This window comes from Tiliqua scincoides, chromosome 9 (assembly GCF_035046505.1).
Source record: "Tiliqua scincoides isolate rTilSci1 chromosome 9, rTilSci1.hap2, whole genome shotgun sequence".
Classification (NCBI taxonomy): Eukaryota; Metazoa; Chordata; class Lepidosauria; order Squamata; family Scincidae; genus Tiliqua; species Tiliqua scincoides.
The window spans coordinates 10,549,492-10,567,038 of NC_089829.1; the positions used below are offsets into that span (position 1 = coordinate 10,549,492).

Here is a 17,547-nt window from a genome sequence, read left to right on the forward strand (position 1 = left end):
GGAGGCTGTGAAATGTTTGGCCACTTGATATCTGCCCCATGCTGATATATAGATCATGCTGGCACACCCTCTGGGATCTGTGAGGGGTGGTGAACTAATCGGCGTGTTGGTGGTGAAGCCCTCTCTTCTTCCCTAGGTCCTGGTGTACGAAAGAAAATCAAGAACACCAAAGAGAACAAGAAGAAAGGGAAGGGGAAAAAGGTGGCAGGCCTGAAATTCCGCTTTGGGGGCATTGCCAACAAGAGAAAAAAGGGCTCCTCAGTACGTGACCTTGCTTCCATTCTCCAGATGGTTTTTGATTTTGCTGGAGTCCCAAATTTACCATGCCAGGCACTGATGTTCAGACCTTCTCCTTAACCGTCCTGCCCCTTTGGCTGGAGTCCAGGCTGGGTGCGTGCCATGCTGAAAATGGACATGTTCTTCCAGTTTCAACAGAAATTCTCTTCCTTGAATGGAAGATGTACCAGTGCTAATATCCTGAGCCTTTCCTCTCTGCAGTAGCAATGTTCATGAATGTCCTGTGGCTTCCCAGTGCTCAGCTCATGGCACAGTCTCTGTATGTGGACAGGGGCACTCTTGGGTGACAGTAAAGTGCAATGTGATATTCTGTGATATTTTTCTAGGTTTCTAATTCTTACGTGGTCCCTAAAAGAAAGAGGATTTGGGGCAGGGCCATAAAAGAAGTGTTGAAAATTACACATAGCACGGAAAAAGTGGAGCAAGATATCTTTTTCTGCTCCTTGAGAAATACAAAAGCTTGGGAACACCACACAAAATTGATTCAGGACAAGCAAAATCCAGGGCTTCGTCACAACAATTAATCGATGCAACTCCCCACCACAAGATGCAGCAATCACTTTAGAAAAGATTTTATTAAATTCAGGGAGGAGGAAAGGTATATGAACCCACAGTTCATATACCACAGTTGACCCCTGCTAACTGGGTAAGAGGCACTTTTTCAAGTGGGTGCTCCTCTTTTATTTAGCAGGGGGAGAGTAACTGGCCCACCTCACCCCAGCACTGTCTGTTCTAGTGGCTGTCTGCTGGTATTCCTTTGCAACTTTTTAGACTGTGAGCCCTTTTGGGACAGGGAGCCATTTAGTTATTTGATTTTCTCTGTAAACCGCTTTGTGAACTTTTTGTTGAAAAGCGGTATATAAATATTGTTGTTGTTGTTGTTGTTAATATGTGTATTACTCACAGTGGCTCTGAATCTCCATGTGCAGGGGCAGTCTGCCACGAGGCTCCAGTTGCTGGAGAGGAACAGAGGGAGAGGGCTAGACTTGTTGGACTTTTGGGATCTGATGTGACCCAATCTAGCAAAGACAGTTTCTTAAGTCAAATTCCATTTTGAACATTTTGCAAAGGAGAGGGGTCTAGCAGGATAGCTTATTAGTACCTCTGAATCCACAAGCAGCCTACCTGTGAATTCTTGGAACAATCAATAGGGGATGATCATCACATTGAAACCCTGCATGTGGGTTTCTTGTAGGCACCAGACTTGAGTCCCTGAGCCTCACATGTGGTTCCCTCCCAACCTTCTCCCCTCCTTCTGTTGTTCCCCTTGTGTCAGTATCTGGACAGAGTGCCGAAGATGCTTGGTTTAACCCCTATTGCATCTTCAGGAAGGACTGGGAAAGACTCCTGCTCAAAACTCTAGAGAGCTGCCTCCAACCAGTGTTGAAAATACTGACCTAAGTGGTTGGAGGATCTGACTCTGCATATAGCAGCTTCCTGTGTTTCTGTATTGTAAGCCCCTCGGGGCAAAGACTTGTTTTTTCCCACTGTGAAAAGTGCCACAAATGCTGTTGGTGCAAAATAAGTAGCAAGCTGGTTGGTCATAGTGGAAAATGGGCCTCTGGAGGAGATGGATCTGATCCAGAAGGGCTCATGTCTTTCCTCAAGGGTTAGAAAGCTCTGGGCATTCTGTGACTGGCCTTATTGTGAGAGTGGCAGGGGGTGGGTGGGCAGAGGGAAGCCAGAAGTTGCATCTGAAGCACCAGTGGTGACCACTTGCAGTTTGTCTTCCCTTGCAGAGCGAGGAGGAAGAAAGGGAGGAGTCTGACCTGGACAGCGCCAGCATCAACAGCTCCTCCGTGCGCTCTGAGTCCTCTGCTGGCCTGGGCAAGAGAGGCAAAAGGAGGAAGAAGAAGAAGAGAAGTGAGTTCTAATCCTGCTTCTTATGGGGTGATTTTGTGTGTGTGGTGGTGGTGGTGAGGGCTTTCCTTGGAGTTGCTGCCTAGGATTGAATCTGGGCAAGGGCTTTGCTGCTGGGGGCAGAAGCAGACAGCTGTGGCCTTGCTGGACTCATGGTCAGAATAAAGTGACCTTTCTCTCATTTTAAGCCAGGGAATGCTAAATTCTGTAGACTGGATGTCTAATGAGCACTAGTGACAGATTGGGGTGGGTAGGAGGTTAGCTTATTTCTTGGTGGTGGTGATGGTGTGATGAAGGAGCTTCTGCTGTCATCACTCTCCTCCCAGTGCCACTGGAAAAGGTAGAGGTAGAAGAGAGGAAGTGTGGAGAAGAGCCTTTCTAGGCTGCTGCCTGTGGGTCCTCTCCCCACTTTCTCCTTCCCTTTCCCATCTCCTTGCCTTTTCAAATAGCAGGGACCAGGAAGTGGAAGGAAGGAAGCAAGGTGGTCTACGGGATGTCAGAAGTAGCCAGGACTAGAAATAGTCTCTTCGTTAGTGGTCTGCTCTTTCCATCACTTCAATCTGATGGAAGGAGGCAGGGACAGTTGCATGACCCTCTCAGGCTGCAGCATAATTCCACCCACCAGGCAGTGGATTGATTCCCCTCACTGGGGTGGACTATAAAAACCTCCAGGTCTGGCTCTGGGCAACAGATGGATCGTGGCCTTGCCCACATGACTTTCCTAGTGCTGCCCAGGCTCACACACGCTTCACAGATTAATGGCCTTAGTCCCAATGTTTAGGAACTGGGTGAGGTCACTTGCCCTGGCCCCCACCAGCATCAAGTGTCTCTGTCCCCTTGAGTCCTGAGATCCACCGAACTTCCTTCATGCACAGGAGGGTGTGGAAAATGGCGTTGAAACAGAACTGAGGACAAGCACAAGGAAAATCTGAGATGACTTTCAAAGGGGATTAGACAAACCCGTAGAAGAGGCTGCAGAGAACCTCCAGGTTTAGTGGCAGTCTACCTCTGGGAACACATAGCAGAGCTGAAATAGGTATTTCTGACCCAGCAAGGCTTTTCTTATGCTCTTGAGATGCCTTTCAGAAACTCTTGTCTGCCATTTCCGATCTTCTCAGTAAGGAACCCCTGATCAGCTCCATAGGGAACCTCCAGTTTGAAAACTTGCCCTCATATACCCTTTTCAGAAGATAAATTCTATTCTGTTTCCCCATTCAGAATGATCATTCCTTGTCCCGGCTTTCTCTTCCAGCCGAGGAAGGCGACGGATACGAGACAGACCACCAGGATTACTGTGAGGTGTGCCAGCAGGGAGGGGAGATAATTCTCTGCGACACGTGCCCCCGGGCCTACCATCTCGTCTGCCTGGACCCAGAGCTGGAGAAAGCACCAGAGGGCAAATGGAGCTGCCCACACTGCGTAAGGAGGTTTGGTGGTTAAACGTCGGCTAGGTTTGGGCAACAAGGGTGCAAGGTTGCCAGCCTTCTTGGGCTCCAGGTTGAGCAGAGGAAGAGCTTTGGTGTTCCTGGACGCAATACTCCAGGTGTGGCCTTAGCATTGATTTTACAATGGCAGTATAATATTAGCCATTTTATTCTCAATATCTTTTCTAATGATCCCAAGCAAAGAATTAGCCTTCTTTGCCATCGCCGCACGTTGGGTCGACACTTTCATTGAGGTGTCCACCATCACCCCAAGCTCTCTCTCCTGATCTGTCACAGACAGCTCAGAACCCATTAGCCTCTGTCTTCTTTTCCTATCAGGAGAAGGAAGGCATCCAATGGGAGCCGAAAGATGAGGAGGACGAGGAAGAAGAGATTGGTGAGGAGGAGGATGATCATATGGAGTTTTGTCGGGTCTGCAAGGACGGCGGGGAGCTCCTTTGCTGTGACACCTGCCCATCCTCGTATCACCTGCACTGCCTGAATCCACCACTGCCCGAGATCCCAAATGGTGAATGGCTGTGCCCGCGTTGTACAGTGAGTGTTACCAGGCTTCCTCGTGCCATCTGTTCCCTGTGAACATAAGAACATAAGAGCCCCGCTGGATCAGGTCAAAGCCCCATCTAGTCCAGCTTCCTCTGTCCCACAGTGGCCCACCAGATGCCTCAGGGGGCACACACGAGGCCACAAGATACTTGTATCTCGTGGCCACCTTCCTGTGATGGCGGTGGGCAGCTCGTTACATTGGAGGTGGGACTGAAGCAACTGTAGGTCCTTCTCCAAAAGCTGGTTGCTCCCCCACCTCATCTTGCAAGAGGCCACATCCAGTGTTTTTGTGGGAGCTAGGGGTGGTGGTGCTGCTATCACAAACATCCTTCCTCTGCTGCCCTGGGGACATTGGAAACTTCAACCTTCCCCAGCAATACCCCTCTTGGGACTTATCTGATGTGATCTTGGGCTTCCAGTGAGTTCCAAATGTGGAGGAGGTATCTGGAGGGCACTCGTTTTGCATGCACAAGTCCCCGGGTTCAATCCCTGACATCTCCAAAACAGGCCTGGAAAAAACGCTGGAGCCAACAACTGTTACCCTGCATGTGCCTGATCTCGTCTGATCTCGGAAGCTAAGCAGGGTCAGGCCTGGTTAGTACTTGGATGGGAGACCGCCTGGGAATACGGGGTGCTGTAGGCTTATACCATAGTCTTTCGAGACTGAAGGTTGCCAACCAGCAACACCGTGCTAGATGGAAGAGCAGTCAGCTTCAGTGCAAGCCTGCTTCCTCAGAGAGGAGCTGTAAAAGCAGTTTCATTCCCAGTCCCTCTAAGAGCCAATGTTTTGGGGAGGGTGTCGTGGGAAGGGGGCATGCCATAGAATGGGGGACATCAGAGAGAACGTCAAGGCCTCCCCTCTGTGACCCCCAAAGGGCTCATTTTCTCTGCTCCCCGGAGTGTATTCTCTTTGAAAATTATTTATGGTGTAGTGGTTTGGGAGTCGGACTTCAATCTGGAAGATCCAGGTTCAAATTTCCGCTCAGCCATGAAGTTCCTTAGTGAAAGGGCAGTACAGAATAATAATAATAATAATAATAATAATAATAATAAAAAAACTTTATTTATATCCTGCCCTTCTCCCTAAAAGGGACCCAGGGCGGCTTACAACATGTTAAAAACAGATTAAAACATAATTTAACAACAGATAAAAAAACATATTAAAACACGTTAACAGATACCATAAAAACAGTAAGATAAAAAGTCAGATAAAAAGAGCAAAAAGCAGCAGATCATAGAGGAATCAGGCCTGTAAAAATACTAAAAGATGTAAAAAAGATGTTAAAAAGGCCATGAACTCAGAAGGCTTGTTTAAACAAAAAGGGTCTTCAGGCCTCGCCGAAAAGTCTCAAGAGAAGGAGCCATTCTCAAGTCAAGGGGAAGGGAGTTCCATAACGTTGGTGCCACTACTGAGAAGGCCCTGTTTCTTGCCGCCGCCCCACGTACCTCCTTAGGTACGTGAATAAAAAAATCTCTCCTGCCTAGTGTGTTAGGGAAGCAGGAGGTTCTTGCTAGTCCAGCCCTGAACCCTGGGGTTGTGTGTATCTTTCTGTCCTCCTCTGTCTGCAGTGCCCACCACTGAAAGGAAAGGTGCAGAGGATCCTCCATTGGACATGGCAGGAGCCTCCACCCCCGCTGGCAACAGCCTTGCCCCCGGCAGGCCCCGAGCTGGCAATGCCTCCCCCAAAGCCCCTGGAAGGGATCCCCGAGCGAGAATTTTTTGTGAAATGGGCAGGCCTTTCCTACTGGCACTGCTCGTGGATCACGGAACTTCAGGTAAGCGAGATGGGGGGTGGTCTCTGCAGACCTTGCCCGGGTGAGGAAGACCTCGCGGGACTGTGTGAGAGCTGAGGGCTTGACTGTATTTCCAGCTGGAGCTGTACCACACTGTGATGTACCGCAACTACCAAAGAAAGAATGACATGGACGACCCGCCGGCTTTTGACTACGGCTCGGGCGACGAGGACAGCAAGAGTGAGAAGCGGAAGAGCAAAGACCCCCACTATGCCAAGATGGAGGAAAAATATTACCGCTACGGTATCAAACCCGAGTGGATGATGATTCATCGGATCCTCAATCACAGGTGGGGACTTTGGGATAGAACAACCCCCTTTGTTGGAGGTCTTGAAGTTGAGTCACCTACCAGGGATGTTGTCGTTGTGGTCAGCCTGCACTGGCAGGGGGTTGGATTGGATGACCTTGTAGGTCCCTCCCAACTCCATGATTCTGTCTCTGTTGCCTCAAATTTGCACATTGCTTCTGCTGAATTCCACCTCACCCTCTTCTACTAAGTACCTGATTCTTTCTTTCAAAGTTATAACCTGCCTTTCTTCCAATGAGGTCAGGAGGTTCTTCACCAATCCATTTTTATCCTCCCAAAAACCCTGTGAGGCAGGCTAGACTGAAAGATAGCGACTGGGCCAGGCTTTCTCAGTAAGTTTTATGGCTGAGTAGATATTGGATTCGGATTTTCTGGCTCAGGGCCAATGCCCCAACTATGACACCTTGCCAGCACTTCTGTCACATGCAGACATGCAACCTGTATTTAATGAAATATTTTTTCCCCCAAGCATTTTCATGTTTTTCCTCGCGGAACAGCTGGTGTCTCAATCTGTCACAAAATATGCATTTAAAATGCATCCCCCACCCCCGCAAACATATTCAGGAGCCACATGATCCTAGAGATGTGTCCATATTTTATCAAAATTCCATCTGCTGGGGAGTGGAAGGGGTCCGGAATCATGTGTTCTCCTGTGAATTTTGGCAAGGGAGGAATTTGGGAGCCTCCCTGGGCTTGCTACCGCAAAATGTGGTGGTGGCCACTCCTAAAAGAAGTAGAAGAAATTGATTTGTCCACCAGTATTGGTCAACCGGTGTTGGTCAACCAATAACTTCTTATTGGTCAACCAATAACTTGATCAGCCAGAAGTTGGTTGACCAACTTCTTATTGCAAGAGCAAAATGGAACCTCCAGGTTCAGACTTGGTATACCTGAATACCAGTTTCAAGAGAGCAACAGCCTTCTCTCTTGCTTGATGTCTTGCTGAGAAGCACTAGAACAGATCTGAGTACTTATGGGTCAGATCCGTGTAACTCTGCCACTTTTAAGGACCCCCCCCCCAAATGTGCCCTCCCACACTTGCTTCACAATAGGGGTTGCCTGCGGCACTGGCACTCACCAAGCGGAGCTGAGCTGCAAGGAACTCTGTGCATGCAATAATCACTTTGTGGCCCAGCCATGATAAACTTGCCCCCTTCTTCTGCCTCCCAGCTTTGACAAGAAGGGTGATGTCCATTACTTGATCAAGTGGAAGGACCTGCCCTACGACCAGTGCACCTGGGAGATTGATGACATTGACATCCCCTATTATGAGAACTTCAAGCAGCTCTACTGGAATCACAGGTTGGGATGCCAAAATGATGCAGAACCTTGTGGCACCGTAAAGCCTCGCCAGTTCATTTCAGCAAAGCTTCTGTGGACTGCTGTCTGCTTTGACAGGAGTGTGAAATGAAACCCTCGATAAGCAGATATCTACAGAGAAAGAGGAAAACAAATGTAAAAAGAGGGCTATGGAGCGGAAGAGTTATGGGTGTTTTTAAGGTGCAGTGATGCTTCATGGTGACTGAAGCAGCCTTGCCTTGGTCCTGCTGAGATCATACGCTCAAGTATTGTTAAGATAGAAACAATGGTTTTTTATTAGAGCTCATGGGTGGCCCAATTCTATCCTCCCTGGTGCCATACCAGTTACAGAGGAGCCAGAATGGCTGCTGCTCTATCCAGTGGGGGCAGGGAGGCTGCTGGAGGTATCCTTGGGGAAGGGGACAAATGGGGCTACTTGAGTCTGTGCCAGCTATTTTGTTGGCACAGACTTGAGAAGCCCCATGTTGGGCTTTGCAGCCCAATGTGGGGCATAGTATCCAATGGAGGAGGCCTCTGCCAGTCCTGCTCCCTCCTGGGCTGGTCCCTCCCCCGTTCTACCCTCCCTGGCCCTCCCCCCACCCCAGAACCCTCCCCCTCCAGAAAGCTGCATTGCTGCCTGGCTGTGCTACTTGTTGTTGTCCTCCTGGCACTGAGGCCCAGCACCAGTGCTCCCTCCTCCCTGGGTGCCACAAATGTGCTTTACACACATTTGTGACACCCAGCGCCAGAGGTACACTTGTACCGCCAGCACTCAAGTCCATAGTATTTGCTCTAAGATGGATCTAGACCAGTGGTACTTTTTAGCACCAGGACCCACTTTTTAGAATGTCAGGACCCACCAGAAGTGATGTCATTAACCTGGAAGTGATGTCATGGCTGGAAGTGACATCATCAAGCAGGAAAATTTTTAAACCCCCCCACACGACAAAATTGAATACATTAATTAAAGTAAATTAAAAGTTTACAATAAGTATGTTTAAACGTTTATTTAAAATAAGAAAGAACCCTCCTAACCTTCCCAAGCAGTTGCTAGTCTGTTAAAAAAAAAAAAAATTCCCAAACATTCCAAAGGCTGCAATCCTGTCTGCACTTACCCATTGACTATCATTGTGAAAAACATATATAGTAACCTGTTAAAAGTGCAGATTTGTAGTATTTCCCCAAATGCAGTCACATACCATGGGAGCATCAAGTCTAATATATTAAAAATAAAATAAACATTGAAATGAATTGGGGCCCACCTGAAATTGGCTCGTGACCCACCAAGTGGGTCCCAACTGAGTTTGAGAAACATTTATCTAGACCTGTGAGTGAATGAACCAGATTACCGTGGGACACGAAAGTCATGGTGGGTACGTCAAGCTAAAGCCATGGGATAAGAGCAGCGATCATTTACATCCCTATACTACAGTGTCTGCCTGAACAAAGTTCCTTAATGAGATAAGAAACCCCTGGCTCAATTCAAGCCCAAATGAATAAAATCAAATCTTGAGATGTTGTGCAGAATACCATTGACGGTGGGGATGGACAAGGTCAGGGGAACCACTCGGGGGCTGAACAAGTTTGGCAAGAAGCAGGGAGCAGCTGCATCTTGTGGCAGTTAATTCCACATACTAATTATGTGCTGAGTGAATAGATTTATATAGAGTCAATATAATATTAACAACTTTAACTTACAATTGTGACTTCTGGTAGTATTAGGGAGTATTCAAGCTGTGCCCCATCTTGGGGGTGGGTGAGTAGCACTTGACCATGCCCATAGTTCATTGGGACAGTGCATGTGTTTGAATGTAGAAAGTCCCTGTTCTGTCTCTAGCATTGTCAGTTACCTCTTCTTGAGATGTTGGAGAGTTGCTGCCAGCCCGAGTCAAGCCTGGTGAACCAATGGCCAGACTCAGTATACGGCAGCGCCTCAAATTCTATGTTATCCTCACTTTCTCTTTCTGTGTCTTATGTTCATTCAATCCCTTGCAGGGAGTTGATGTTGGGAGAGGATGCCGGCCAGGCTCCCAAAAGGCTGAGCAAGAAAGGGAAGAAAATGAATGACGATAAACTGGAAAAGCCACCAGAGTCGCCTATGGTGGACGTAAGTTTGGGATCGGGCCAGAAGCAGCTGGGGAAGAGCATCTGGGCCAAGGATTTGTGCCTGCTGCATCAGAGTAAAAAAAATAGAATTCTGTGCCCTGTATCTTGAGCAAATCCTGATCTGGCAGGTGGGTTCGTATGGGAGAAGGTGTCTGCTCTTATGGAACCTGTGTCTTGGACTAAGGCAGTGGTTCCCAAACTGTGAGCTGTGGCTCCCTGAGGAGCCACAGAAACCAGCCAAGGGAGCCATGGAATCCTTGTGAAAAACTTTCCACCCTATATAGTGTATAGGATTGTAGACCCAATGGAGAGCTGCGGCCAATGACCCAGTAAGTCAAAAGAGCCACCAGTCAAAAAGGTTTGGGAGCCATTGGGCTAAGGCTGTGGTTTCCAAACTCTCAGGGAGTTTGAAGACCGCAGTGGGTCCTTGGAGGGGAGGGGAGGGAGGCAGCAAGGGGAAGTCAGCGACGCGATCCTGGGGATCGCTCAGGGGGGCTTCAGGGACTGGGATGCACTCAACAGTCCCTGCAGCAGCGTCCTGGGGGTGCGAGCGTCTACGACCTGATCTCTCCAAAACACTTTTGTTTTGAACCAACTGACCTTCCTGGGTGTCATTACTTGATTTGCTAATTTTAAAAAATAAGATAAACAAACTGATAAATCAAACAAAAATATCTTTGGTTGGCTGACTGCTTTAATAATGGCTCTCTGTCTGTCCATTCATCCCCAGCCAACTGTGAAATTTGACAAACAGCCATGGTACATCGATACAACCGGGGGAACTCTGCATCCCTACCAGCTGGAGGGGCTCAACTGGTTGAGGTTCTCCTGGGCACAGGGGACGGACACGATCCTCGCAGATGAGATGGGCCTTGGCAAGACTGTCCAGACTATTGTGTTCCTTTATTCCCTGTACAAAGAGGTAGGCCTTCCGGTGGAGCCTTGAGCCATCGTTAACTTACCCAGCATCCTGCATGAGTGGCAGGCTGATAGGAGATGTGCCTTCTCCTCCCCTTCCCCGTTTCTGCAAGCAGGGTCACTCCAAAGGTCCCTACCTGGTCAGTGCTCCCCTCTCCACCATTATCAACTGGGAGAGGGAATTTGAGATGTGGGCGCCGGACTTTTACGTGGTGACGTACACAGGAGACAAGGAAAGCCGCTCTGTGATCCGTGAGAATGAATTCTCCTTTGAGGACAACGCCATCCGGAGTGGGAAGAAGGTTTTTCGGATGAAAGTAAGCGCCACTTGATGGCAGAGTTTGGGAGGGAGGCGGGAAGGCACGGGGGAACTCCATCCCTGTGCAAATAGTGGAAATGATTGTGTTCGTTTTATTGTCTTTTTATCCCGCCTTTCCCCCACTAACTTGGGTGCCCAAGACAGTTTTTGAGAGGGTCTGGGGCAGTTTTTGAGCAGTTAGAGAGTTGGCATAATATCGTGGCTAAGAGATTAAACCGCAACTCCCAGTTAAGATCTGATCTCTGCCACAAACTCATAAGATGGCCTTTGGCAAGCTGCTCCCTCTCGGTATTACCCACCTGCAATATGGGCAAAATACTTCTACCCATACTGCAGAAGTTGTAAGAGTTGCACTGAGATAACCATCTTGCAAGAGTGTCTTATGGTTCAGTGTGGGGTAGCTTGTTCAGCAGGGCTGGGGTGTTGTGTGTTTGAGAATACTCCTTCAACTCCCCTAAGACCCCTTTTCCTACTACCTCATCTCTGTTCCCTTCAAGGCTTCTGGATCATCCCCACACCCAAAAGCTTCTTCCATCTGCTAAGTCTCCCAGATTGCTTCTGCCACCCCAAGATCACTCTTGCCATCCCTGATTGCCCACCCCCCAGTTAACCCACTTGCTTCTCCTCCTCCTCTGACAGCCTCCCTCCCCCAGACTGTTTTACCCTCTCAAAAAGTAGGTCTAGTGGGGAAGGGAGAGGGGAAGTGGCCAGAGGAGTGGTGACTAGTCTCCTAGAGTGACATCTCTTCCTTTCTCAACTCTCCCTGTCTTTTTGAAGGATGGAAGGAAGCGAAGTATGAGGAGGGTGGCTGCCACCGGCACTTTGTGGCTCCATGAGGTAGACCCATGAGGTCTAACTTTGTGACCCATGAGGTAGACGGGCCAAACTGCAATCCTTAAAAGGCTGCTGTGAACCCATAGTCTCATTGGGGCTCATTTGTAGGCTAACTTTGCATGCAGGTGCCTGCATGTCCTCAACCCTTCCAGCCTCAGGCGTTGTGCGGTGTCGGGCTGACTTGGACCATTTCTCTGTACCTCTCCCTTGCCTTCCTTTCTGAACCCTAACTAGGAAACTCCTCTGGTGTAAAATGGAAGTTCCTTGGAAGCGAATGGGGAGGAGAGGCACACCGGCCAGCCTCACTGTGGCCAGATGCTTTGGGCTCATGGGGTCATTGGAAAAATCTGGTTGGAGTTTCTGGAAGCGATGGTTGTTGTGGCTGCCCCCCACCCCAGTAAATCTGGTTCACCTGCAGGAGAAAATACGAGATGCTTGTAGATGCATCCCCCCCCCATGTAGCATCTCATACTGTTTATAAACCTAGCAGTTGTATGAGTCAGGTTCCAGTGGAAAAAATTTCTTCAACTTTTTAAAAATTTGTGTCAGTACTTTGAGGTGATGGGGTGGGGGAGGTATTTATCTTCTGCAGCTTTAATTCATAGCCCTGGTGCTCTGTGCTGCAAATAGGAATGCAATATATATATATAGTCCCTTCTTGGCATGGCACCAAAGCTCAGTAATGGTCTTGCTCTCCCTCCTTCTCTCTCCCTCTTGGTCTCTCTTTCCCTGTTTCCTCTAGAAAGAAGCTCAGATCAAATTCCATGTCCTGCTGACCTCCTATGAGCTCATCACAATCGATCAGGTCGTCCTTGGATCAATCGAGTGGGCATGTCTGGTGGTGGATGAAGCCCACAGGCTGAAAAACAACCAGTCCAAAGTAGGTGCCCCTTTCGGGGTGGGCAGGCGGAGGATGGAACAGGCATGGAGTGAGTGTGATGCTTTTTGCAGGCTTCTGTATGGGAGGCAAACCGTCTTTCTGAATCAAAACTGGAGACATGAAGGCAAGGTCTGACCCAAGACCAGCTGGCACCTGAGGTGGAGTGCCAAATGTCACCCCACCTTATCTAGCAATGCACCACCTCTTCCCACTCCCTGGAATGGAGAAGGAAGAGGGGGATGGAGCAGAAGTGTGGAGAGAGGAGAGTGGTGGGCTAGAGCATCTCCTTTTGTCCATACTTCCTGTTCCTTACCATGACACTCTAGCCCACTACTTTTCTCCTCCATACTTACTCTTTTGTGCTGTCCTTCTCTTCCTTTTTCAATTCAGACAGCAAAAGTAGGGAAGCAATATAGGTGAGTGAGCAGATGGTCTAGCTCATCTCTGGTGGTGTCCCCCCCCCGCCAGTCCACTGCCTGAAGCAACTGCCTCAGTTGGTCTCATGGTTGGGCTGGCCTTGTAGGAAGGTACCACTTCATCCTTCGGGCACACTGGGGCAAAACAATACATTATCCCAGCTTCACATATTCACCACATAGTCAGTGGCTGGTAGGATGAGCAGCTGGTGACTTTGTGTGGTGATCTGAAGAGCGGTGTCCTTGGGCACTGGGCTGACCAGAGCTGCCTGGGATCAGCTCTTGGTAAACCAAACATCCTTTTTCCTCTCTCCCCCCTCCAAAAAAAGTTCTTTAGGGTACTTAACAGCTACAAGATTGACTATAAGCTTCTACTGACCGGGACACCCCTCCAGAACAACCTGGAGGAGCTTTTCCACCTGCTCAACTTCCTCACCCCAGAGAGGTTCAAGTGAGTATTGCATATAGTACTTTGAATTATTTGCATAAATTTGCATCATGCATGCTCCATATTGCCCCAGGACAGGAAAATCTGGTTAAGGATTAAGGAGAAATTGGGGTTAGCCTTTCTCTGAGGCTTTCTAAAGCAGTTGCTTCAGGTTACTGCTTGCCACGGCTGCTTCTCCTCTTCCTGCTTCCTGGATTTGAAAAGGAAGGAGGGAACAGTGTGGAAGAGGGGGGAGAGGTGGGCTACAGCATCTGTGGGATTCAAAAACAAGAGTGAGTGGAGAGGAGAGTGATGGGCTAGAGCGTCTGTGGGATTCAGAAAGCAAGAGGGAGTGGAGTGTGGTGGGCTAGAGTGTCTATGGGATTCAAAAAGGGAGAGAGGAGTGGAAAAGGAAGTGTGGAGGAGACAAGAGTGGTAGGCTAGAATGTCTGAGGGATTCAAAAAGGGAGAGGGGAATGAAAGTGTGGATAAAAGGAGAGTGGTGGTCTGGAGCACCAGTGACCGGGAACGCATTCTCCTCCTCTCACATGGTGGAGGGTGTATTACTTGAGCCACTGCATGCGAACTTGCTTGTGGTTCAGTTGGCCACATATGCCTCTTCTTTCTGCAGTAACCTAGAGGGCTTTTTGGAAGAGTTTGCCGACATTTCCAAGGAAGACCAGATTAAAAAACTGCATGACCTCCTGGGGCCTCACATGCTCCGCAGGTTGAAAGCTGATGTCTTCAAGAACATGCCTGCCAAGACGGAACTGATTGTCCGGGTGGAGCTCAGCCAGATGCAGAAGTAGGTTCTCTCCTTCGGCAAACTACTGTCCCCTCAGCCTCAGTCTTCCCTATCTGCAGTATGGGGAGAATGATCCTTGCCTTATAGCATTGCCAAGACAGTGCCTGCAAAGTACTTTAGCCCATCCGAAAGTGCTACGCAAATGGTACGGTGAAGTTCCTGGAGAAAGCCAAATGCTTCCGGAAGCCTGCTGAATCCTCTTTCCCATCTGTCTCCATGCAGGAAATACTACAAGTTAATCCTGACCAAGAACTTTGAGGCCCTGAATTCCAAAGGGGGCGGGAACCAGGTGTCACTCCTCAATATCATGATGGACCTGAAGAAATGCTGCAATCACCCATATCTGTTCCCTGTGGCTGCTGTGGTGGGTGTGTCTTGATTTGCAAAGGGGGGAAAGCTCCGATAGGAGCACAGCCATGAGGGAGAGTGATCTGTTTCCCTCTTAAGCAAGCGGGAGGATCATTGTGGCTTACATTGGTGGCACTTTGGAGGAAAGCTGTGGCAGCAGACTTGGGCTAAATGGCACCCCAAATCCTCCTCCTTCGGCCTCTTGAAATCTACTGCTGATGCAACTTGCATAAGGTGGCTTCATAGATGGGCCAGCGCTGCTGGCATGCATTTAATCACAGACCGGTAGCATCTCTCCTGGCGAGCCAGGATGGTGGAGTAGTTCCGGAGTAGGATTCAGACCTGGAAGATCCAGATTCAAATCCCCACTCAGCCATGAAGTAACTTCCTGGGTGCCCTGGGGCCAGTCACTATCTCTCTGCCTTGTCTACCTCACAGGGTTGTTGTGAGTACAGAAGGAGGGGACGAGCCATGTACACTGCCCTGAACTCCTTGGAGGAAGTGTGGTATAAAAGAGGTTAAAAACAAATAAAAAATTTCAGATGGTGGGGGGGGGGGAGATCTTCCCAGCCTTACCTAGTAATAAAACCTGTGTCCTTAAGCATTAAAGCAGGGACTCTTTTCACTAAGCTACAGCACTATTCCCATACTTTGCCCCACATGAATGATCAGCAAGGCTTGATTTGGGAGACTTGACTGGGGAGGCTTGAAAGGGGATTGGGGAGGCATGAAAGGCTTGATTGGGGAGACTTTTAAGAAGGGGAGTGAACCAATCTCCCTAGACTGGTTACTTCAGTCACTGAGAACCAGGCCTACTGTTCTCCCTGGGCTATGAACACACAAAACTGTCTTCTGTTGTTCCAGTCCCTTGATCCAGGTTGCTCAGTATTGTCTGACTCTGACGGGCAGCCTTTTTCCAGGGCTTCAACGCAGCAGGTTCTATCCCAACCACATCTCGAGGGGCTACCAGCAGTTGAAGCTGGACCATCTGTTTGCAAGACACTATCACGCTCTAGCTCCTCCCCTTAGGAAGCTGCCATTCAGGATCTGAGGCTTGGCTCAACTCTTTCAGTCTTCTTGACACTGACTGGCAGCATCTCCCCATGCTTCTAGACAAGGGTCTGCCAGGGATTAAACCCAAGTCTCTGCCACAACCAATTTCTGTTGCCCCAATGTTATGGTTTAAATTTTGACAGTGGGAGGGGGCAATGGAGTAAAAGGGTATCACTGTAATATTCAAACCCTGAATATTTGTTTTGAATGGGTTGAGGTGACCCTGGAGCATGTGGATCACCAGGGGCACAGAGCTTTTCAGGGGTACCAGTTCAACTCAGGAGCAAACCAGCCCTCTCTCATTGCAATGCCTCCAGGAAGCACCAGTATTGTCCAACGGATCCTATGATGGGAGCTCCCTTGTCAAGTCATCGGGGAAGCTGCTGCTGCTGCAGAAGATGCTGAGAAAGCTCCGGGATGGAGGCCATCGGGTCCTCATCTTCTCTCAGGTGGGGAGACACAGATGGGTGGCTGGACCAGGTGACCCAAAGGGGGGCAAACTGCAAAGCCTTGCAATGATAGATGAGGCAGAGGGTGGGGCAGGAAGCAAAATGACCAGTCCAAGTTGGAAGTCAATTTTATAACTCACTGTGAGCAAAGAGGCAGAGCTGAGACCTGCAAAGTCCTGAGTTTGAATTTAGACTGGGGTAGAGCACAGCTTTGGGTCCTCCCACAGCAAGAGCGATGAGGCCACCAGCAAAAGCACTCAGCTGCTACCTTGGAAACTGTTTTCTGAGTTGAGAAGAAGCACCTGGCTCTTCAGGAGGCCAAGTGAGAAATTTCCCCAGGGGCTTAAGCACCAGTCTGCCCTGCCCATCGATGCTGATGAGAGACACTACATGTTCCAAGTCTCTGCTGCAGGGATGAGAATGACAAATCCCATGCATTGCTTCCTATGCTGAGACTGCTCGCAATGGAATTTAATCGGAAGCAGAGAATCATGCAGAGGTGCAATGGGAAGCTTCCTCTACCAGCTCCAAGCTCAGCCATACATGATGCAGCAATGAGCTGGAGTTCCTAGCTCTCCTCAAAGGTGGATTGAAAAAGAGGCAAGCAGCAATTTACACAGAGACACAACAGGCAGTCTCTTCTGTGAGCTGGCAAATTGGGCTCTTAGCAGTTATTTAACTTCTGTGTTATCTTGGCAGGCTTGTTCACAGACCTTTTTTTTTTTCCCCTGATGGCCAGATGACCAAAATGCTCGACTTGCTGGAGGATTTCTTGGAATACGAGGGGTATAAGTACGAGCGGATCGATGGTGGGATCACAGGAGGACTGAGGCAGGAGGCGATCGACAGGTTTAATGGTATCCAGCTTTGGCTTTTCCACTAAGGATATAAATGGCACTCTTGCTTGTGGTGGGGAAACAGGACTTAGGAACTATGGGTGGTTTGTGAGGCCGAGGACCTTTTGTGGTTGTACAGATTATGCTGTTTCAATAGGGATGCTTGAGCTGAGAGTGGGGGGCAATCAGTGGGGTATTTTAGGGTCCAATAATTATTTCAGACTATTTGGGGAGCGTCCATAGCTCGCTAGAAGCCCTCCTTTCCATGCAGATAATCAGTCCCCTGTTGCATCTCCAAGTAGGCCTGGAAAATAACCCCCCACCCCCAGTTCTTCGGAAGGAGACTACCGGACAGTGCTGGTTGTCCTGATCAATGGTTTAAGTTCGAGTTTGGTGCAGTGGCGTCACTTGCATTGGTGTCACCCAGTGCAGTAATTCATGGTGTCACCCCCATGGATCACTCCTGCTTCTGAGCTGTAGGTACACCCAATCTGCCGAGCCAGTCATCTCTCACCTTCCTGTCAGGTAGACCTGACCTCATGGAGAGTGAAAGATAGAGGTTGGGCCAAGCTGGAGGCCAGGGTCTCCCAGGTGGATAGACTTGGACTCAG

At 49.1% G+C, this 17,547-nt stretch overlaps 1 protein-coding gene and 1 pseudogene across 1 annotated transcript in view; both read left to right on the forward strand.

The window, feature by feature from the left end:
• CHD5 (chromodomain helicase DNA binding protein 5) overlaps positions 1-17,547 on the forward strand; it is a 60,728-nt gene that overhangs the window by 14,886 nt on the left and 28,295 nt on the right. The window contains exons 6-21 of the mRNA XM_066637430.1: positions 137-261; positions 2,037-2,160; positions 3,410-3,576; positions 3,921-4,136; positions 5,715-5,921; positions 6,017-6,228; positions 7,417-7,548; positions 9,541-9,652; positions 10,382-10,573; positions 10,686-10,886; positions 12,465-12,602; positions 13,348-13,469; positions 14,077-14,250; positions 14,473-14,614; positions 15,969-16,100; positions 16,840-16,957. Coding sequence (XP_066493527.1) covers positions 137-261; positions 2,037-2,160; positions 3,410-3,576; positions 3,921-4,136; positions 5,715-5,921; positions 6,017-6,228; positions 7,417-7,548; positions 9,541-9,652; positions 10,382-10,573; positions 10,686-10,886; positions 12,465-12,602; positions 13,348-13,469; positions 14,077-14,250; positions 14,473-14,614; positions 15,969-16,100; positions 16,840-16,957 — 2,514 coding nt within the window. The remainder of the gene's footprint in view (positions 1-136; positions 262-2,036; positions 2,161-3,409; positions 3,577-3,920; positions 4,137-5,714; positions 5,922-6,016; positions 6,229-7,416; positions 7,549-9,540; positions 9,653-10,381; positions 10,574-10,685; positions 10,887-12,464; positions 12,603-13,347; positions 13,470-14,076; positions 14,251-14,472; positions 14,615-15,968; positions 16,101-16,839; positions 16,958-17,547) is intronic.
• On the forward strand, positions 4,672-4,788 carry LOC136660861 (5S ribosomal RNA; annotated as a pseudogene).